Below are 23,455 nucleotides of genomic sequence, written 5' to 3'. Positions count from 1 at the left end.
TTGAGTATGTGATTTTTTTTTATTTTCATTTAATATTTCACTGGCTCAAGACAAAGAGTTTACACAAATATTTACATTTTCTCTTCTGTTAAGTTAAAAAGAGAGCAAAAAACTGTTGAAATATAGCTCTGAAGTATAGTAATCTGACTTCAATGTGTGATTCCGCTCAACTCAAGCTGACACAATGTCGAGTAAACCCATACGGCATCTCATCCTGCAAACACATCTTATCTGCATAAGACAGTGTCTGTCCCATCTGTCATAATCGTTTCCACGACATCCTCAGAACGTGGTCACAAAGTCATTTTAAACCAAATGGGGACGAATTGGCGACGTCGTCAGAATGTGCCATGTTAGCTCACACGGGCGTAAATCCCAGGGGGGGGCGGAGGGGCCATCCGAGGGTTGCCCCCCCTCGATCAATTAAACTCGCATTCTCTTTTAACATAAATATATTTATGTTTACCTGAAAAAAATGTGTAATTAGAAGAAAACAAAAAATGCGTTTAAAAACTGTTGAGTGCCCCTCCCCTGCCTCTCACAGTGGTTTGGTCCACTGCCTGCTCTCCCCGTTCATCTCACCTGCGCATTGCGCAACACATTCAAGTCAGGTATGCGGTACAGTTCAGCAATGGTTGTTGAATTCCAGTGAGAAGGCTATTTTATTCACTTAAAATAAGGGAATCTCTTTAATGTATTTGATGCTGATTCATTAATTAATTAGTTGTTGCAAAAAATGCTGATTACCGATGTATTTTCCATGAATCTGCTGTTAGTGATTAAAACGTTAATTAGCTAGTAAACGTTAGCTAGTTCACGTTAGCTTGTTACATAGGACGTCACACACTGTAACTAACACGTTATTTCAAATAACGTATGGGCAACATTAAGTGCAAAATGAAAATAAAAAGGCTCCGCCTTCTCGCAATGACGCTGTTCCGGGGAGGGGGCGTGGTCAGCTCGAAATGCATTGTCAAGTCCACATTGAATTTTGCAACACTCAACGCACTGTGTGTAAATGTAAATGCAATCCCAAATATTCAACCTGCTAATGCATTTAGGGAAAATTACATTAGAATTTTCTTTTTGCTACAGTTTTGCTTGACTATCTTAAACATATATAATCAATCCGGGGAATGCATTTTAATTTTAATTTTGCACCTTAAAGAGCGTTAAAAATATATATTTAAATAACATATTAAAACTAGTGTAGGAACTGAAAAATGTGATTGATATAATTGAATTTTTATTTTAATTTTGCACTTAATGTTGCACATATGTTATTTAAAATGTATATTTAGATACACAATTTTATTGTCATTTTACATACTACATCGCCACTTTGCATACTGCGTTTCAAATTGAATACCAATACGGCGATTTTGTCAGACAATGTTGCAGCATAAATCATGATAACATTTTAAAAGTGTTTAAGTGTTTAAAAAGTGACTCATTGTCAACATGTAGTATCATGGGTAGTGTGATTTTATATTTGTTTCCTGTCTTCAAATCAAAGACAAAAAATTTATAAATAAAAAAAAGCTTTTCTGTTTACTTGTATTACAGTCTGTGACAGTTCAGTTCAGTTATAATATGATTGCAAGTCTGCATGATAAACCTATGAACCTAATGCATATTGTCGCTTTGTGTCGTAGTTAGTAATTTTGACTGTATTATTTGTGTCACCTTCAAAAATTGCTCTTGAGAAATTTTATGTGTATTGTCCCCCCTACTGTTAAATGAGATTTTTTAGTATGTGCCGACCTGGGCACATACATGTAAATACACATTTAAAAAATCATATGTTTTTGACAATTGCTTGGTTTTGCCTTACGCTAAAATGTGTCATTAACACACCTATAAAAAACTTGGTTACACTTTACATTAAGGTTAAGCTTTGCAACAACATCAAGATGATAATGAATCTCCTGAGTCAAATAAATAAATAATGAATACATCATAACGTGTGTTAAAAATGGCCCACAATTGGGAAGGTATTTCGTTAGAATTCCCCTTTTAAGTTATGCAGTTATAACTGATTTATAATGCATTTGTAAATAACATATTAATCATTAATGAACACATTTACAAATGCCTTATGAAGGGAACCTTAATGTAAAGTGTTACAAAAAACTCATTATGAATGCACAATATTTTTATTATAAACATAGCAGCTTCTCAAACAAGCTACTCAATGGTATTGAAGCTTCTATCAAATTAGATTTTTGGTTTCAGTTAACAGTTTTGGATGGCATCACAAAATAATTACTTTAGCAAAGATATTTCATCTTCTTTATGTAGAAACAAATCTGTACGAAAAAAAATGTTTACCCAGAAAACTCAGAGATAACTGTCTGAACGTACTGGTTTGGTTAAACTTGTGAAAGACTTTAAATGTTCCTGACTAAAAAAAATATATTGACTAACAAATTCTGTTTTACTTTGTAATGATGTTCACAGGTTTGTATGATGGTTTAGTTTCTCAAACTGGGTGCTGCAATCCCCTGATGTGACTCCAGATTGCGCCAGGAGCCCATAGTTTAAGGACATTTAGACAGAAAATATTTGTGAAATGCTTTGAAAAAAATGCTTCTCATATGAAGTAAAGCACTACGAATTTAAGCTACAAACACACATAAAGAGTGAAGTGACATAATCCGGTGGCCTGCTATGTTTTGAGACAGAAAGCTTTGATTCTATGCTGTGTTTGATTCTTAAGACATTTTTGTATATAAACACATATAATACGAATTTTTAACCACTTTTACACACACAGTTCGGTTGGACCGAAAACAATTCGCCTACACAATGATAGACAATTTAACACTTCGGAAAATGGCATTTAAGACTTCTTGATACGTTTTAAGAGCCTTAATTTCCTCTAAAATGATTTTTCAACTTTTAATACTTTTTAAGACCCTGGGGACACCCTGTTATATGGAACATAAATATAATATGGAATAAAATATAAAGTAATTGTTATGTAAAAATCATTATGCCTATAGAAGGTACTCATTAACATGCAAATAAAAACGTGACAATATTTTTTTTTATTTATTATAACAAAATGTAAAAAAGATCATCACCATTACCTTAACAAACAAGAGTAAATGTAAACCGTGCACCGTAATAAAAACATGGTAAATATTTGGGAGCATTATTTATCGTCATCTTTCAACTAAAAAAAAACTTCATGACAATTACTTAAAAGTATGGAATCTACATTTAAATGTAGTGAAGTACAAACTACCATTTAGCATCTACTTTCCCAACAGCCCAGCGTTTCACGAGAGTTTGGCCCCAGACTCTAAGCTCTAAGTTAAACCCCTCACCAATACCGAAATGACTATAATGAGCTTAGTTAAAGATGAATGAGGAGAAATGGCAACATAATTTTTGCACAGGGAAGGTACTGTAGGTTTATAAATGCATGAAATAATCAGGCATTTCCCTTAATGAGAATGTCAGCATCTTTAAGGACCTCTCACATGTCTGGGCTTTGGTGGTTACTCAGAGCCACACAACCTGAGTTTCTCCAGTCTGCAGTCTGGATCTTCCAGTAGCTCAGAGAGCAGCTTCTTTCCTTCAGCTCCTGGATGATTTAGGCTCAGATCCAGTTCTCTTATGTGTGAGGGGTTTGACTTCACAGCTGAAGCGAGACAACAACAGCCTTCCTCTGTCACCTTACAGTAAGTTAATCTACAAATACACAGAAGAATAGTGACGGCGAAAGAATATACAAACATTTCTGGGACCAATTGTTACTAAAAACTGTTTACTCTTGCCACACACAGATCAGTAAATACCTCAACATCTCCAGTTTACAGTTTGGGCTCTTCAGTCCATCAGAAATCAGCTTCACCCCTGAATCCTGTAGGTTATTAAAACTCATGTCCAGTTCTCTCAGATGAGAGTTTGATGATTGTAGAGCTGATGATACACTTTCACAACACTCAGGAGTGAGTTTACAGTCTGTTAATCTAAAGAGACAACAGCATCAGCATAAACAGCTTGTGGGGTTCACATTGTAGGTGTTTCATTTGATGAGCGTCACTGTGAGATACAGTGTTGGGTAATTATTATTTACTAATTACATATTCAATAGTGTAATAAGATTACTTTACAAATTACGTTATTAGTTATAATATTACCTATAACTAATTACTTTCTATATCTTAGAATTGATTCGAGGATAGACATGAAACGGTTTATTTAATTTATTCAACTAAATAACAAATAACAACATCAATTATTCTCGAAGTACACAAATATGGGATGGATACATTAGAGCATATATTTTAAAGTTAGACTAATAATTTGGATGTTATTTCCACTATTGAATATATTACACTGTATTTAGTTCAATTGCATCAGAAGTAACGGAAATTAAATTACACAAAAATGAAGAGTAATTCCTTACTTTAAATTTTCAAGGGAAAAGAAAGTAAATTAAAGTAACTAATTGCTTACTAACTAGTTATACCCAACACTTGTGAGATTGTTTTCTTCACATTGTTAACATGCATTTTGTTGGATGGAAATGCCCAATCTAAGGCACCTACACCCAACCCCTGCGTCCCACATACTATCTGTTCCAAACAGTCCCAACTTGTGGTGTGTTATTTTTCTGAAATACCTCAGTATCTGCAGTTTACAGTTTGGGCTCTTCAATCCATCAGAGATCATCTTCACTCCTGAATCCTGTAGATTATTGTAACTCATGTCCAGTTCTCTCAGAGATGAGTTTGATGATTGTAGAGCTGATGATACACTTTCACAACACTCATCACTGAGATCACAGGCTCTCAATCTAAACAGAGAACAGAAACAGAATGTCAGGGGACAATATTCACCGTTTGTGTTTGGTTCATATTTAATGTTGTCAGTTTTCCTCACAAAATAAACAGATTTCTATCAAAAATCAGAATCGGATAGTTAAAGGTTCTTCAGAACTGTTTGATTTGCTAGATTTCTCAATACATCTTCTTTTGTGATCAACAGAACAAAATATTATAATATTTTTATTCCCTGCTTATTTAGGAATATTTTGAATTCCCGAAAATAACTTCTTAAGACAGTTCTCAAGATTGAAAACAAATTGTCGAAACAAAAGCTTGTTGTTAATATCATCTTAAAGTTAGGATTTCCTCACAGTTACTATTTTTGAACTTGCGTCGCCCGGCGCGAGTCTACATCTATTCACATCGCTGTATTGAGTTTTTATCTAATTTACTTGTGGAAAAAGTTTTTGTTTTGGGTTTGGTCTTAATACAGCATAATACAATAGTGTGCAAGCTCAAAATTATCAAAGTTATTGTTAATTTAAAGTTATCGTCATAATTTAAATGTCTCTTTACTGTCCAACATACTTGAGTTTCTCCAGTTTGCAATGTGAATCTTTCATTAGATCTGAGATTTGCCTCAGTCCTGAGACTCCTGGATTATTGTAGCTCAGATCCAGTTCTCTGATGTGTGAGGGGTTTGACCTCAGAGTTGAGGCCAGATAAGAACAGCCTTCCTCTGTCACCATACAGTCAGACAACCTACAAGAGACCAGCAGTGAAGTTGAGGTGATCAGTGACATCAGAAAGAATAACATACAAGTCATCAACACTCAAACACCTGATACTGTTAGTGCCCTGAATAAGATCGGACATTTAGTCTCCTGAGAAAGTGATCTAGATACATAAAAACCAGAGAATTGTGTGTTGGCCAGTGTATTGGCTCAGTTGTGGCGAACCCTACAGATCCTGACCTCAACGTCATGGGGTGTAGATTGGTTTTCTAGCTGTCATACATTGATGGGTTAAATACCTCAATGTCTCCAATTTACAGGTTTGGCTCTTCAGTTCATCAGAAAGAACCTTCACTCCTGAATCCTGCAGATTATTGTGACTCATGTCCAGTTCTATCAGAGGAGAGTTTGATGATTGTAGAGCTGATGCTACACTTTCACAACACTCAGAAGTAAGATTACAGCCGGACAATCTAAACAGAGGCAGAGCATAAGTGTCAAATGGTCAGCAGCACAGAGAGGTGTGCACATAGGGTTCACTTTCTGCGTTGAAACCTTGTCCAAATGTTATGTAAATAATTGCAAACGTGGCCAAGAACCCCCCAAAAAATGTATATGCAAAAACTTTTAATGAAATCACTCACATGGCTTTTCTGCAGCATCTCAAAGCTGGGATTAGTCTCATGTAGTTTGCAGGTGATGTGTTGTACGTCCTTATGTTGAACTCGTCCATCACCTCCTCTGACATCAGCCGTAAGTAGGTCAGCACTGAACACATTGAAGCTGAGAGTTCTCTTCCTGAATTTCTGCCTGAACTCCGGTATTGCTGGATTTCCTCGTGTAATGATTTATCTTTTAGCTCAAGTAGAGAGTAATACAGGTTGACCGAAGCTTCAGCTGAGATGTTGTTGTTTAGTAATTGTTTAATGTGCTCTTGAACTTTTGCGATGCTCTCTGCTCTGCACTTTATCTTACTAAACATACCATTCAGAAGTTTCTGATTGGATTCCAGAGAAAGGCCCAGAAGAAACCTTAGAAAAAGGTTTAAATGTCCGGTCTCACTCTGGATTGCTTTATCAACAGCATTGTTGAGTAAATTGTGCAAATCAAGTTTTTTGGTGGCCATTCTAAACAGCATTCGAAGTTCACGTTGGTCCCTTTTTTCGAAGAAAGGCTTTTCAAAAAAAAACTGAAGTGCCTCCAGGTTCTTGTTGAGGTAATTGAGGAACACATGTAGCGCAGCGAGGAACTCTTGGACGCTCAGATGGACAAAGCAGAATGCCTTCACCTCATGAAGTCCGGCTTCTTTCTTGTAGATCTCGGTGAGCATTCCTGTGGACTCAGTCAAGTCTTCACTCACATCAATGCCACACTTTTTCAGCTCTTCCTCATCGAACACAGTTTTTTCTTCCTTTAGTTGTTCAAAAGCTAGCTTGGCCAATTTCACAACCATTGTTTTATCTGAATCCAACAACTTTGTATAGTTTCTTTCAACTTTTGCATCATGTTTCCTGTTCTTCATGTTCATCTGTATCAGAAAGAAGTGGATGTACATTTCAGTGAGCGTCGTGGGAATGTCCTCTGTGTTGTCCTCAAGAGTTTTCAGAAGAACAATAACCATGATCCAACAGAACATAGGGATGTGACACATGATGTAGAGACTTCGAGATGTCTTGATGTGTGAGATAATTCTGGAGGCCTGAGACTCATCTTTGATTCTCTTTCTGAAGTACTCTTCCTTCTGTTGGTCAGTGAATCCTTGAACCTCTGTGAACAAATCTACATACTCTGAAGGGATTTGATTGGCTGCAGCTGGTCGTGAGGTCACCCAGACAAGAGCTGATGGAAGCAGATGACCTTTGATGAGACTTGTGAACAATTCATCCACAGTTGATTTTTCATCAACATCAGTCACCATTTCACTTTCAAAATTGAAAGGCAGTCGACTCTCATCAAGTCCATCAAAGATAAATGCAAGATTATACTTCTTATATAAATTTGTTTTTTCCAGTTTTTTCAGTTCAGGATAAAATTTACTCAGAAACTGATGCGTGCTGATCTTTTCTTCTTTGATCAAATTTATTTCTCGGAATGGAAGCAGGAACATGGCGTCTATATCCTGATTGGCTTTTCCCTCAGCCCAGTCCAGAATGAACTTGTGCACAGAGACGGTTTTTCCAATACCAGTGATGCCTTTGGTCATAACAATCTTTCTCTTTGTAGTATTTTGTCCCAATGAACTGAAGATATCATTGCAGTTAATTTGTCTCTCCTGTTGTTTTTTGCTCTTGAAAGCTTCATCAATCTGTAGACTTCATGCTCTTCATTCACTCCTTTAATGTCACCCTCTGTGAAAAAGAGCTCTACGTAAATATCCTTGAGATGGGTTTTTTCTTTTTTTTTGACATCACAAATATGCTCTGCCTTTTCCTTCATGTTAGATTTGTGAATTTTCAAGAACTCTTGGAGCATTAAATCATCTGAAAAAAAGCATGAGTTTTAGCATGAGTTTTAACAGGTACAGATTTTTATTATTATAATACTGTTAAAAGAAACTATGGCTGTATGGTCTAAAATCACATCAGTGGTTTTCAACCTGGTTACATTTTTAGTACATTTTATTTCAGAGGTACTGCAGCGGGAACATGCGTGGGGGGGGGGGCTTTGGCGAGGGTTCCTGAGACCCTGCCCCTTTGCCCAAAGTGACCTTTTTGATGCCCAAAGTGCCCTTTTCACTAAATGCCCTGGAAAGGCATTTTTGCCAGCTAGAATGCGAGCGCAAAATGCGATTACGAATGCCGTCTTGAGCACCTGCCTCTCCAAAGGTCTCTGCATGGCACTGTACTGCAGGTGAGGCACAACTGAGAACCCAAACTGCGGAACTCTGCAGCAATTTTAGGCTGCGCACCACAGCTTAATATCTACAAAATCAGGAGGCAGCAGCAGTTACCTCTTCTGCATCTTGAGAAACAGGTAGCTCATATGTTTGTATTTTAGACTGTAATCTCAGAGTAAGTGCAAGACTCTGTCTTCAGATGAGTTCAGAGTGCACAAAAAGGGAGTGGTGTATATAGCAACAGATGCTATTTACACTAAGTTTAAATAGCTGTTTTTTTGCATTATGAATGACATTTGAGACCTGCATCACAACATAAAAACACACACCTATATTCCTTGTTAAATTTCTTTCCTCCATATTAAGTAATAAACTTAAAAAATGTTGCTCTATAAATATGAATTAATTGTCAAACAAATATACTATTGGTACAGAATGTCTGTTACCCTTGTGACAGATTAAAATTTAAAGACAGCACACTTATCAATAAAGTATTATTTATTTGTTTTTGCTGTGGTTGTTGAGTAATACAACAACACTCAGATTATATGCTGCACAAGATTGGTTTTGCATTTTGGCATCTACAAAAGCTTGTAGAATATCCCATTATAATGTAGCGCAGATATTGTGAAGGGAGATCAGCTGTATAAAACATTCCTTAGCACAATGAAAGGGAGTGACGGTTGACGGTTGACAGTTGTCACTGTGTGTTAAAACAATTTAGGGCTTTCCTAACCGAATATTATGATTCTTCGGTCTACGCCATTCCTTTCAAAGCCAGTGTTGGGTATAACAAGTTACTAAGTAATTTGTTACTGTATTTGAATTACGTTTAAAACGTTTTTTAAAAAATTAGGAAACATTGACCGTGCAAATGGACGGGGGGCACCAGATATTTAAATAGGTATACAGATGGGTAGACGTGACACTGAAAAGGTTGAGAATACAGTATGTGTGGTTAATACACTCAAGGTCAAAATCATTTGTCAGAACAATGTAATGAAGGCATACCTTCTGATTGTTTTCCTGTCTTCTCTATGGATTCTTGTCGCTCTATGGTATTTCCTATAGGATGATATACATATACATTGTGTTCATATTGTGTCTGAGTTGCAAGTTTTTAAAAAACATTTTTAAAAGACTCAATTTTTAAAAACATTTTCTCAAAACATATCTATTAAGACATAATAAACACAAACAACACTATTGAGAATGTTTCTGTCTGACTATTAAAAGCATAGTTCGTCTCAAACTGAAATTCTGGTATTGAGAGTTTGAAAACAAAAAAGTTCTCACATTAATCTGCCCTAAATTTACCTTTAGTTTCATTTTATTCGTGTCACATTATTTCAGACACAATCACTGTTAGAAGCTGATCACTTTTATTTAATGGTAAATTATCCTTTCAAATAAATTATCTTTACTTTCATTTAAGTTAAGCACTTCTTCACATGTATCATACCATTACCTCCAGGGGGCATGACATAGCTGATGTGTATTGGACCTGCTATGGTGTTTCCAGTAAGTACAGGAGCGTTTAAAGTTGCATTTCTGTCAGCTGTCATGTCAACTTTTGTTCCTGTATGAGAAGAAGAGCTGTAAAACTGTACTGGAGCATCTCACACTGAAGCAGCGCTAGATAGTTATGCAAGATATTTGTTGATATCGAATATGCCGATATTTTCCAAGTCATTGTGGACGATACCGACTATTCGTCTATAAACGTCGATTGAGAATGAAAAGGTGTCTCCTTTAAGTTTTTTCCATCATGACATTTCTGAAAATTGACACTAGGTTGCTTCAAAACGGCACTTAAGTTGTCAATGTTATTTTTATAACAGTCATCAAACAAATATATGTAGGTTTAGGCCAATTGTTTTGTGGGATTAGTCTATTTATTACCAACGCATTTGACAGTAATACAGTTGAAATGTAAATGTGTAGTAAAACACAAACTTTGTTTTTACTAGTTTAAAATTATTGCAAATAATTATCTATATCGAATGATATATAACATTATTTAATTTGTCATTTTTTAGCTGTATCGTCCAGCATTTAACATTTAAATGTCTTTAGATTGTGTTCAAGAAACTCACCCAGTGTTTCCTGCGGCTCAGCAGATGCCATCGTTCTTCAGTCTCACACTGACTGCTGGACATGAATCAGATTTGAAACGGCTTCATGTTAACATGATGATCTCTGCATTTGCTAAACAATTTTCTAATGCAATGCAATTGCAAAAAAAATGCATGCTTATTTAAGCTTAGATGAATCAAACTCGGCTCTGTACACTGTAGTAGGCTTTGTGAGACATATTTTTAGTTCTCTTATGCTTTTTGTTGTCCTAATGTTTGACCCAATTGCTTCCATTGCTTACCCAACTTGTAAGTCACTTTGGATAAAAGTGTCTGCTAAATGACTAAATGTAAATGTACATTTTTGTTATCAATAAATTCCTTCCCATTTAATCCCGAAGAGGAAATTGTGCGACTCATTTACGAATTGAAAAAATATTGCTTTGCAACAGGCAAAAAAACGACAGTGATTCTGTATCAATATTCAATAGTGCAGTCAACAATTCTAACTGTTCAGTATAATAGATTGAATATTTACTAACTCACCTATTGTGATGAGAGCGTTTGTGGATGTTTCTCTTGTCTTGATGAGCGGAGTAAATAAAATTCCATTCATTCTGCATTTATATACAAAGACTGTGGGTGTGTTTCTCATGAAAATTTCCAGTGAACTCAATTACATTAGAAAAACAACAACGTGTCGACCCAAATGAAAAAAATCATGACATTTTATTTGCACAAAAGGTAACAAGTATAAATCTAGAAATTTCTGTGTGTCTAAAACCTGAAAAGAAAAGCAATGAAAATACCTGTGAGTAGGTGTATTGATTAAAATAAACTGTCTACTTAAATTAATCTTTTGTGAATGAAATGATTTTGAAAGTGCAGTAATTTTAATGTCTGCAGTTGCTTCACAAGATTGTTTATGTGCAGTGAATGGATTGATGCTAAATACCAAACACACTACTCATTTGCGAAACAGAGAAACAACAAAAAAGCGACACAAATCAAATATTTTTAACAGAAAGAAGTTTTGGCCTGCAATGAAAAATAATATTTCATCATTTATTTTTCCTGTTTGTTATCTCTTATCATTTACAAATGTTGACATATATAACATAATCATATTTGTTATGCGGTTATAATATACATTTATTGCTTTTTAGATAATACATCAGATAGCTTCATCTTGTTTTGTCCACTGTGCTTTTCGGTTGCATTGAGAATTCCTATCGCTCTCTAAATAGTATACGGAGTAAAATATATATATGTATAAAATATATAAGACACAGATGGCTATGATTTGACATGATTTGGACTAATGTCATAGAGTAAAAGGATTTTTTTACTTCTACATGTTGACATGTGTATTTTTTCAGGTCTTGAAAAAGCAGTTTCTGCCTAAACTTGAATGTTTCATAAGAAACACAAACATACCAAGAATGCAAACTCAATGGTGACAAGGCACAACCACCCCTCCAAACCCCCAACCCCAAAACGCATGACTTTATATGCCATTAAATCTTTGCAGAGTACATAAACTTAACATGCAAAGATCTTTCTCGTGTCTTGTTGAACAGACCAATAAAAATTCCATTCATTCTGCATTTCTATATAAAGACTCTTGTTTTGTTTCTTATGAAAAATTCCAGATTACTCAGAACACCTAAGGAAAATAACTGAAACTTGTTTTTCAGGAAATAGACAAAGATAAACAACAACAGATTTTGCCTGTATGAGAATCAGTTTGTGTGTAGTCTTTAATCACTTAACTTAAACACACAAAAAACTCTTTGGTAGTTTGACAGTCATTAAAATCTAAAAAAGTGGGTATGGTAAAATAATCAGTACGTCAATATATAAATGTGTACCATACAGTGGAGTATTTTTCTTATTTACACTGTAAAGGCTTCATGACGAACGCCACATGCGAAAACTGGAAAACTCAAGTCTCATCAATCCGGTTCTGGTTTTTCATGCAGTTTGTTACATACAAAGCTCATGACATTATTGAAAATATCAGATGTAACAAGCCCAATAAATCAAAGCTTGTAACACTTATTGTGATATATAAAAGTCTCAGACAAAGTGACATGTGTATTTACCCGAGGCTGGTCAGTTCAGAGCCTCATGTTGGGTCTGATGGTCCTGTGATGCAGTCTGGACTGAGCCACTCTGAGTGGAGCTTCTTTATCACCATCAGTTTGCTGCAAGAATGCGATATTCTCTGTCTTAAATGCACGTCAATATAAACAAAGTGCTCGATAATTGTCATGTGCTGTGACAGTATTACACTTCATTCAGAGTTCATGCTGAGAGTTTTCTATAAGTGGATCGATGTTCCCAGCATGTTAACCTGACCTTAAAACATCATAACACAGTATACCATTTAAATGTACATTGAGCCTTAGACATTGAATTCAATTAATAATGCAGTAATTATAACCAGTAATAAAAAACAGTGACTTAAATACAATGTAGAGGATTAAAAATTAACACGGTCAACAATTGGTGATGCACTGTTTATCTTTGTGTCTGGAGCACACCTTCCAGAGCTGAGGACAGATTCAGTACAAGCAAAAGAAGCACATGTGCTTTTTGACGATCACTGATATCATAATAACATCATAGGTCTAAAAAAATCATGATTAATATGAATTAACCATTTTTTATTATAAACTGTAGAGCAGCTTCTCAAGGTACAAGCAACTCATGAGGTAGTAAAGCAATTTTATCACACTAATATTTTTTTGAAACTTTCTCCTGGAATAACTAAGTTTTCAATAAAATGCAATAAAATGGCGAAAGAAGTAAGATAATCATAATTACCTTAACAAACCACAGTAAATGTGCACCACAATATAAACATGGTAAATATCTGGCATAATAATTTGTTGTTACCTTTTACTAAATAATTACTGATAAGGTAAGGATATTCTCTCTGAGGTGCAGGTAAAGTATTCTATACATCTCAAAAATAATATTCATAACTAATGTGATCACCAGGCCAAATGAGCTTTATGTTGAAAATGTTACAAATGCGTTACTTGTCTGCTGTGTTTAATCACTGTTTGTAGGTACATTTTCTTGTTTATCATCATGTCACCTTAATTTGCGGACCAATTTTATCCACCTGTATCTTTGTACATGGTTAACATATTGTTTTCTATATTTGCCAACATTTAGATAATGTACATGCTACACACACACATCACACACACACATCAGTGAAGACTTACTTTGGTGTTCAGAGTGAGATAAGAATGCTTCTCATATGTAGTGAAGTACTTCTCAAGACTTTTTTTAGCTCTGAGCTTAAACCTTTCCCAATACAAAACTGAATGAAAAGACGCCAGTTCAATTAGGGGAGAAGTTGAATGAGGAGAAATGACATCAGAATCATTAAAGAAGGAAGGAAGATAGGTGGCACCTTAAATAATCCGGCAAATTCCTTAATGATAATTTCAGAATCTATAAAGACTTCCCACATGTCAGGGCCATGGGTTTGATCAATATGGGTAAAGTTGCATGGCTGGAACTGCATGTCTTCATCTGTGGTTAGAAGCATCATTCCTTATTATCATGACATGTAGACTTAGTTTTGGATCAAGTAACCAAGGAACAGGCCTTGCAATCAATATCCATCATTCTAAATATATACAAATTCAATTTGACATCTTTTAGTTGACCTGCGTGCTCTATGACCCTGGGGAATCCCTGGGAGGAATGACGGAGGACACTTTTAAAATGAATTAATTAAATATCATGAAGTAAAACTACATTGTTAATTTCTCCAGCTATGTATCGTACTATGGTGGTACTACCAGCGAGTTATATTGTCGCACCCCTGATCGGTTAAATAGCTCAGTTTCTGCAGTTTCACAGTTTGGGCTCTTCAGTCCATCACAGATCAGCTTCACTCCTAAATCCTGCAAATTATTGTCACTCACATCTAGTTCTTTCAGAGGAGAGTTTGATGATTGTAGAGCCGATGATACACTTTCACACCTTATGAGTGAGATCACACTCTGACAATCTAAACAGTGAACAGAAGCAGTGTTATTGTGATGGTAATGTTCTATTTATGTGTGTGGTTCACATTTGTAGTTGTTTGTGTATTGTTTAATGTTTGTCACTGTTAATGTCTCTTTCAGGAGCTTCTGGTGGACCAGTGTCCTCCAGGTGGAGGTACATGTAGTTTTTACACAAATTAATTTGAATTTCAACACAAATAAATATTTCTCTGCCAAAGGATGTCGTCGTATAATGATTCATCTTTTAGTTCAAGTAGGAACACATGTAGCGCAGCGAGGAACACTTGAACGCTCAGATGCACAAAGCAGAAAGCCTTCATCTCATAAAGTCCAGCTACTTTTCTCGGTGAGCATTCCTGTGGATTCAGTGTCTTCACTCACATTAATACCACACCTTTTCAGCTCTTCATCATTGAACAACTGAAGAATGAAAATACAAAGTTCTAAGGCTAGCTTAGCTAATTTTAAAACTATTAACCTGTTCTTCCAGATCATCTGTATTAGCAGGAAATGAAATTACATTTCAGTGAGTGTTGTGGGAATTTCCTCTGTGTTGTTGAGAGTTGAGAGTTTCCAGAAGAACAAGAACCATGATCCAACAGAACACAGGAATGTGACACATGATGTAGAGACTATGAGATGTCTTTAACGGGCAAGATCCTTCTGGAGCCCTGAGACTCATCTTTGATTCTCTTTCTGAAGTAGAAATCAAACCATTGCACTTTGCTCAAGGTGCGGCTGTTCTCTACATTCTACAGTACATTTGGTAAGAAACAACCTAAATTGGGTTAACAGAACAGAACTTATTCTGGCATAAACTAACACATCTCGTTGTTCATTTTAACCAAGCAAATGGATTGTTTGTCAACCCAAAGGATGGTTTTGTTTAAAAATGGTACATTTTATGTCATAAATAAGATACTATTTTCTGGAGTATTTTTATTTTATATACCACATAATAAACACTGTCAAATATACAACATTTTAAAAACAAAATATGTCAGAATAATATTTCCTTTTTTCATTGCATAACAAAAAAATTCAGTGCATATGTTGTATAATTACATTTTACCTCACTCAATGAAATCCAATACTTTAAAATGAATGTAAACCACAATAAAATTAATTTACAAAAATGATCCTAGCCAGAAAAAAACTTTATCCGCTTGGAAAGTGCTTACTGAAGTCCCTTCTGATGATGGTTAAGAATGCCCACGTCACATAACTGAGCAACCCTGTTTACCTAAACAGAAAAAATTATCCTCAACTTTATTGCAATGGCTGTTGATGTAGGTAACAACATAGAATTTAAGGCATTAAAGCAGTCCTAACACACGCGGTTTCTGCCAAACTCAGATTAATCTTAAGTACCTATATAGTATTATTGCATACTTTGTATCTTCGAAGAGTATTTAGTTTGATCACATTTATAAAAGATAGATACAGCTGTACTATAACTACGAAAATCATACGGCGTGTGCGGTGTGGAGGGGTAGGCTGAACTAAAGCACGTGCGCACCCATTGCCAACAAAACACAGACATCAGTTTCACTCACCGCATGCGGTTCATGTCCGACATCTTTTAGCGCTGGGACGACTCCATATATCAGTTTCAAACAATCTCCAAATCCAGTGTTATATCCACCGTTTATATAACATTCATCAACCTAATGCAGTGATTAAACAAACACCCGAACTTCACGAACGTATAATCTCTCTCCTTCACAAAAGTGAAAGTGACGTCTGCTCATGATCCTTCTCCTGCTCTCCTTAATGATATTCATTATTTTCATTATTATCCAATCGAAACAATAAAATAAGTGAAACGACAGAAATGGGTTGTTTGTTAATTCAAGTTCCTTATTTTCACTTGTCACTGGAGACTGGTGGAAGGAACACAATTTTAACGGTTGTTAACTTCTTCTGTGCAGATTCTACATGAGAAAGGGAGAAAAGGGTCAGTGTGCAGGGTTGCCAGTCCCATTACATGTTCCAAATGACACTCAAAACCCACCCAAATGGCGTGCAAACTGGTCCAATTACAGTTAACTTCACAACCACAGCTAACAACTGCTTTCGACTACTATAAGTATGATTTTAGCGTGCCATGTTTATGTGTAGTTTGTTTGTGCATAATTATTTATTATAAACATGCCCTTCCACTTTGCATGAAGTTACTGCAATGGTCCTTGGGTTGCCAGGTATGAATTCCCGGTTTTACACATTAAAGGAATAGTTTGCCTTCAAAATGAAAATTCTGACACAAAATAATTTATTCATAATTATTTAAAAGCCTTCCTTTATTCACATGAAAACACATATGTCAAAAAATACAGAAACCACAGACAAAATCAAACCATCCAAACGTTGTGGACTACATAAGGAGGTGACTGTGCAAAACTTGTCAGAACACTTGTCAAATTGTGAAAGTGTGTCAGTATCCAGACAGCACTGTGACAGTAGGGTAACGGGTGCGGTGTGTCATACACTTCTCACGGTCGATGTGGAGGGAGTTGGTTTTGCAGGCGATGTCTTTTCCCAGAGCCAGTCTGATCTCCTCCAGGTCTGATAAAGATCTGCGTGCTTCATACAGCTGCTGCTGCAGGGCCGTCACTGTACCACTGATCTCAGACACTTCCCCTAACAGACTACACACACAGGGTAAATGTGCGTCTGTGATCTCCAGTGGTGACTAATGAAAGATAAAGTGACATGGTGTGTATGTACCTGAGCTGAGGCTGGTCTCTGCAGAGCTCCATGTTGGGTCTAAAGGTCCTGTAATGCAGTCTGGACTGAGCCACTCTGAGTGGAGCTTCTTTATCATGCAAAGCTTCCTGCAGCAACGAAACATTCTTCTCCTGAGCCCCAATCTGATCCAAGATCTACAATAAACACACAAGAACATGTCAAAACTCTCGAATGTGTAGGCTTATATGTAGAAATAATACAATGCCTTGTCTAAAAAGTACAGCTAAAAAAATAATTTAATAGTGGAGGGACTGATATATTTTCTAGTGGAATGCATATTCATGTTTGGGTGAACTATCACTTTAAGAACTATATGATGTGTGTGAATGCAGTGTGATTTGTGTTGCCTGTGCCAGCTGTAGCTCCAGTTGTGTTTTGGCCTGGTTCAGCTCTATGCAGCACCGAGTGAACGCCTGATCTACAGCGGCACACTGCGCTCGCAGGTCCTCGGTCGTGTCCTGCAACACCTGCTCGATCATCTCCCGCAGGGCCTGGCTCGCCCCTTCCTCTCTCTCCGCCAGCAGCAGGTTATTGTGAGTAAACTTACTCCACGCCCCCTGATCACAAACCCTAAAAATTTGAAGTGAAAGATTTTTTGAATTTCACATTTTCTTACTGTTTGGTATGTCCACCTTTAAGTTATTTTTTTATCAAATAAAAAGAGTTAACATCGCAAATGTCACACAATTGCTTAGATTTAAACGCCCTCCAAGATTGTCAGTAATGCCAATATAGTGTGTGTGATTCATACTGGTCCTGCAGCACGGCTGAGCCCGGGTGTCTTTGTGTGTCTGTGCTCCTGTTGTTGTAGCGACCACACTGGTCATCTAGACTGTAAGCCTGGTGTTTATCAGACCAGTCAAACTCAAGGGTCTGCTTTGCCTCCTGGTTTAGCCTGCAAAAAACAGACACTTTCTTACTACAATACTAAAAATCCCAACCGCAACCGCAATCTCAATCATTATTTTTCTAATTTAACATATATATTAATTTGTAGAGTATAGAATATTTAAAGAATTTAATAGATTTGTGAGTGCATAACCAGGGTATATACAGTAACCAACTTAATCTGCTTGACAGTTTGCTCCAGAGTCTTCTTCAGCAGGGCCTGGATGCTTCTGATCAGCTCCACCTCCTGTTAGAAAAAATCATACTTTGTGTTTTAATTTACGAAAAGTTATATATATTTGAAAAAAAATCAACTTTTTCGACATTTTGAAGAAATATTCATGGTACAAAGCTTCAGACTTTTTGTTAAGGTAATATGTGACGTTATTTGTGTTATGATCTGTTTTAAATTTGTATTACTTATTCATTCCTATTCTTAACATCATAAATCAAATTTTGTTTTGATTTTATTGAGAGCAATGTGACTGTCAACAAATGTTTCTGTTTTCCATGCAGGCATAGCATCTATTTCAGCTTAACCTTCAGCAGCTCCTCTTCCACCTCGTCCTCCACCAGATCTGGTCCGAAGCGTCTCTCTCGGCAGGTGAGGTTATCAGACGCGATGGCGAAGGGAATCTCCGTGGCGTCCAGTGCTTTTTCCAGCCGCCGCCTGGAGCTCGTCAGCAGCTCCGTTTCTGCAGTCAGCCGCTCGATGAAGCGCTCCAGTTCGGATCTCCAGCGGTGGGTGTCCTGGAGCCGCTCGCCCAGGTGTTTGGTGCCATCGGTCTGAGTGCGTAAAGTCCCGCTGTCGGTTTTCGCCTTCAGCGCTTTGGACTCTTGACGGATCCTCTCCGCTTGGTTCCGATCCGCAACTGCCCGGTTTAACAGTGCGGAGTTATTTGCGAACCACTCCTCGGGGGCGTATTTAGCGCTTCGGTAGCCTGCTGTTGCCAAACCGGCGGATGTACCGGCGTAAAGGCTTTCCTTGACGGCGGTGTCCGGTGCTGGAACCGGCGGCTGCGAGCCATTCTGCGCCACGGCCCTGGTGTCAAAATAGGGTCGGGACACCAAAACTTGGGATGACATCCTTATTAAAAGTTATTATATTGTGAATGTTCATTAATAAACTAAATCACTTGTTAAAGATATCGGCTCCTCCGGTTGCTAAAGTTAAGATGAATGTTTGCGTAAACTGCGTAACCTGGATACCGCAGGTTGCTAAGGACGCAGATCCGCTCTACTGCACAGTCCAGTGTCAAATGGCGTATAATTAAAATGACTTCATCTATTTCCCAGTGGGCATTTGATGTTAAATAGACATCAAATTGACGTCAAACATCGGCATCAAAGAATTGGTCAAAAATGCAAATCAAATCGATGTCAAAATTTGACATCAAATTGACATCAAATTTTGACGTTAATTTGATTAGCAATTTCTTTTACATTTTTTAACAAATTGATGTCCTATTCTAGACCAATAAATAATGAAACAACAGTACTTAATGTAAGACATGTTTTATTAAATACAATCAGCTACAATTCCAGAAATTTAAAATGTTCTTAAACCACTAATAAATATAAAATCCTCCTTGAATTACATTTAAATTAAATATTAACATTTAAATTAATATATAAATATTAAGTGATCTGGAAAAAGCCATCACATGACAAAATTGTACATATTACAGGTTTTGATATTATATGAAAGCTCTCAAGCCCTTTCCATTTGTTAAAAACATTTACATTTACGTGTAGTTATTTAGCAGATGCTTTTATCCAAAGCGACTTACAGTGCACTTATTACAGGGACAATCCCCCTTGAGCAACACACTGGTGGTGGCTACTAGGATAGAACCAGCAACCTTTTGATTTACCAGTTCAGTGGTTTAACCCACTAGACCACCCACTCCATAAAAACAATTTGTAAATTAAATAAAAACAGTTTTGGAAAGGGCTTAATAGCTTTCATATGATACTAAAACCAGTATTTTTTATTTCACCATGTGATGGGTTTTCCCAGATCATATCCCAAATGAACAAAAATAATTTTGATAAACAATTGGCTTAAGGCCTACTTATTCAGAATCTGAACACACATCAATCGCCGATTTCCCCTTTTGTCGTCCCATACCCCCACATCTATCGGGAGCAGACCGGAGATTTTTTAGCTGTATTTTTTTATTTCAGCCTCTGATAATGAAGGTTTGGACTGCTGTAGTGCACCTAAATGAAGATGAAACCACAATTAGCACACCTTTTAAGACATTAAAATATACCTAACATTTTTCAGCAACCATCACTTGTACATAGAAGTTAATGCAAGTTGCTGCTCTTAAATGTTTATTAACACTAAGATGTTCCCAGGTTTAAATAAGTATCTGTTAAATTTAGAAATGTGCACTACTTGCAAATATTTAAGAGTTGTTAAATGTTTTAAATGTGTCAGTTTACTAAGACAAGATTGTAATTGAAGCATTACATGTTTAATTTACTTAAAATGTAGCATATGTTGATAGACACTACATCCTCTAATCATACAAGAAAAGTAATGTAGTACCTCTTATAACACGACATAGCCGTGTTTTCCAAAGGCCTTCTTCAGCCCTGAGCCATCCATATTCATTGTTGACATCAATTTGTTTGTAAGAATTCTGAAAAAAAAGACAACCATATCAGTATTCAATGATTGTTAAGATTGTTGAACAATACAACTAAGTGACCAGAACAGCTGAGAAGTTTTCCTTTGAGCACAGTAACACAAATGGTCATTGAACCAGCTTTTGGTACCTTTAGTAGTGTGGGCTGGTCCTGCTTGACACAGTGGACCTTCTACCAGGACATTTTAGAACACTTCATCAGTGTGTATCAAATTATGAATTATAATTATGGGTATGTTTCGCTTTGTCGCATAGCATCGGTAAAGAGATTCAAATGAGGGCATTTTTATTTTATCCGAATATTAATTGCAAAACTAACATTACTCACTGACATTTCTAAATCGTTAACTCAACGTTACACGCTTAATGGATCGCACATTAACATTACCTCAGAAATCTTCACGGTACTTCTGGCGGGATATTTCAATTCACCAGATTCTAATATATCGCCAAGTCATATATTTCATCAAAACACAATCTTCTAGGTTTTCAAAGTTACCCAATATAACGTATTTTTTATTCCATGAGATGTTTATTACTCACCTGATAAAAAGCGACAACCTTCTCCAATTCTTCGACCGCATAGCAAACACTGGCCTCTACGCAAGACGTGATGACGTACGTTTCAACGGTCAACGTAGTAAATCCTCCAAATATTTTTATAAATTTTATATTTTTACGTGTATGTATAAAATAATATGTTATACTACATTTGCATCAAATTTCACACAAAAAATAAATTAATTGTTGTAGTCCATTCACTAACTTCAGCTGCTGAGAAACCCGGAAATGTGAAATAGGCCATGGCGCCGTCTACAGGTGGTATTAAGAAATACATAAGACAGATAATAAATGGGCATTGTAGGCCCAACATTTTTCATAATAAAATTAATGATTAATTAATGATTATTAATAAAAATTAAGGAAAAATAAAAATTTATAAAAAATAATAAAAAAGTTATAAGAGTTTTTTGACTAAAATGAACATGATGTTGTAATACTGTAAAAATGGTACATACATTATAAGGTATTACAATATTATGAGTATTTTCAATTACAGCAATGTTTTTCTAATTTTACAGTAATATAATATCACTATAAATAACAAAAATAAGGATACATAATACTTTATGTGGGGTTACAGCAAAAATGCTGCTTTTGTTTTTAATATTTTAAATTGTAATTACATCTGAATGTATTATTGGCAAATCAGTATATTTTCTTGTAAAATTTAACAATCACTGTTTCCTTTTATTTCAGCATGAGTATTTACATACTTTTAAAAAAAGTGTTTTTTACCACAGAAGTTACAGCAGTCCACTTTCATGTACAAATCCAACAACTGCTTCAAAAGATGTGACAAATAGATGCATTTTGATGGGCCAGTTAGAAGAAAAATGCTATTTCAACTGGATTTACATTGATGTCAATATGATGTCAATACAACATCAAATGAATGCCTATAATGCAACGTTGATTTGACGTCATTTCAATGTCAAACATATTGGGCTATACTTACATTAACCAATTTCAGTATGGGATAAACCTCATATTTTCACCTCATTAAAAACCTTGAAGAATTTAATGTATGATTTGAATTTGAAATGATGTGGTGCACCATCTTGATCAAATATTGTCTGAAATTTGACATCAAATTGACATCGAGGTGCCCGCTGGGTTATTTTTTATTAACTAAATGTATAGATAATTACTGTCTGTTCCCTTTTATATTTATTAGTTTATACGGTAAAGCTGTTCTCACATTTTTGCATGTTGTTTTATCCCAAGGCTACTATATGAAATATTAAAAGTGATTATTTACTCAAAAATAGAAATTCTCTCATCATTACCCATTTTAAAACTTTATGACTTTCTTTGTTCCACAGAGCACAAAAGAAGATATTTTGAAAAATGTTATTTTGACCCCATGCATTGGTTTTGTGTTCTGCAAAAGTGAATGGGGTCCAGTGCTGTTTGGTTACCAACTTTCTTCAAAATATGAATATAGAGAATGCCATGAAGGTTTAAAATGATAATGGGAGGGGGGCTGGTATGCTGACAGGATTTTCATTTTGGGGTGTAGCCTAATATCACTTTAAGGCATTTATTAAGAAATAAGTGTTTCTTCACTTTTTAACTCGACCTTACTTACTCCTCAGCGTCACTTTAAAAAAAGTAACACCCTAATAACCTCATAAAGACAAGAGATGTTTTTGGTTGGCAATAAGAAAACCAGCCAATAATTGATAGAGAATATATGAAAACTGCAATGTTTTGTATTGCTTTAGTGAGCTCATTTTTCAAACATGCAATGTTTGCTTTACCTACAGAGAGGCGCCCCGTCACAATTTCACAGGACGTGAAACATTAACTTTAACAGTCAGTTAACACCCTAAGCTAAGTTTAAAAAGAAATGAGCCGTCTAGCCCCACAAATATTTTCAAAGCATGCTGTCTTAACAGGCAAAAATCATGTTGTTTTAGGCAATAGAAAGATACATTGTTGGCTATTTTGGATTCTCTCAAGGCATCAATCTTCAAAGTAATTAACCAAATAAATAGAGGAATTTGTGACTTAATCAGAGATTGATAAGTCAAACTATAGATGTGCGATCACATGGTGTACACAGTACTGTTTATTAGAGATTTGGTTGTTTGCAATGAGATGAGCAATAAAGGGTGCGGTTTAGAACACTCTAAACA

The 23,455-nt window shown here is 35.9% G+C and overlaps 2 protein-coding genes and 1 long non-coding RNA gene across 3 annotated transcripts; all 3 read right to left on the bottom strand.

Moving 5' to 3' along the window:
* Nucleotides 1-3,506: 3,506 nt before the first annotated feature.
* LOC130436340 (NACHT, LRR and PYD domains-containing protein 3-like) lies at nt 3,507-10,478 on the bottom strand. The gene is made up of 10 exons (XM_056767008.1): nt 10,448-10,478; nt 9,820-9,930; nt 9,363-9,416; nt 8,149-8,359; nt 6,160-7,755; nt 5,815-5,988; nt 5,370-5,543; nt 4,637-4,810; nt 3,807-3,980; nt 3,507-3,699 (listed from the first exon to the last, which is right to left on the bottom strand). Exons 1-10 carry the CDS (start codon nt 10,476-10,478, stop codon nt 3,507-3,509), a joined length of 2,892 nt encoding a protein of 963 aa, XP_056622986.1.
* A 6,272-nt stretch (nt 10,479-16,750) lies between these two features.
* Nucleotides 16,751-19,318, bottom strand: tekt4 (tektin 4). The gene is made up of 6 exons (XM_056735241.1): nt 18,637-19,318; nt 18,273-18,343; nt 17,960-18,103; nt 17,556-17,778; nt 17,188-17,342; nt 16,751-17,108 (listed from the first exon to the last, which is right to left on the bottom strand). The coding sequence occupies exons 1-6, from the start codon at nt 19,180-19,182 to the stop codon at nt 16,895-16,897; spliced, it is 1,353 nt and encodes a 450-aa protein (XP_056591219.1). The 5' UTR covers nt 19,183-19,318; the 3' UTR covers nt 16,751-16,894.
* Nucleotides 19,319-19,621: 303 nt separating this feature from the next.
* LOC130409974 (uncharacterized) lies at nt 19,622-21,601 on the bottom strand. The gene is made up of 3 exons (XR_008904960.1): nt 21,297-21,601; nt 20,654-20,747; nt 19,622-20,319 (listed from the first exon to the last, which is right to left on the bottom strand). It is a non-coding gene; the product is annotated as an uncharacterized LOC130409974 (long non-coding RNA).
* Between the last annotated feature and the right edge of the window lie 1,854 nt (nt 21,602-23,455).

The sequence above is a fragment of the Triplophysa dalaica genome, chromosome 2 (genome assembly GCF_015846415.1).
Source record: "Triplophysa dalaica isolate WHDGS20190420 chromosome 2, ASM1584641v1, whole genome shotgun sequence".
Classification (NCBI taxonomy): Eukaryota; Metazoa; Chordata; class Actinopteri; order Cypriniformes; family Nemacheilidae; genus Triplophysa; species Triplophysa dalaica.
Note: the sequence above shows the minus strand (reverse complement) of the source record. Positions and strands in the feature narration are given on the sequence as shown.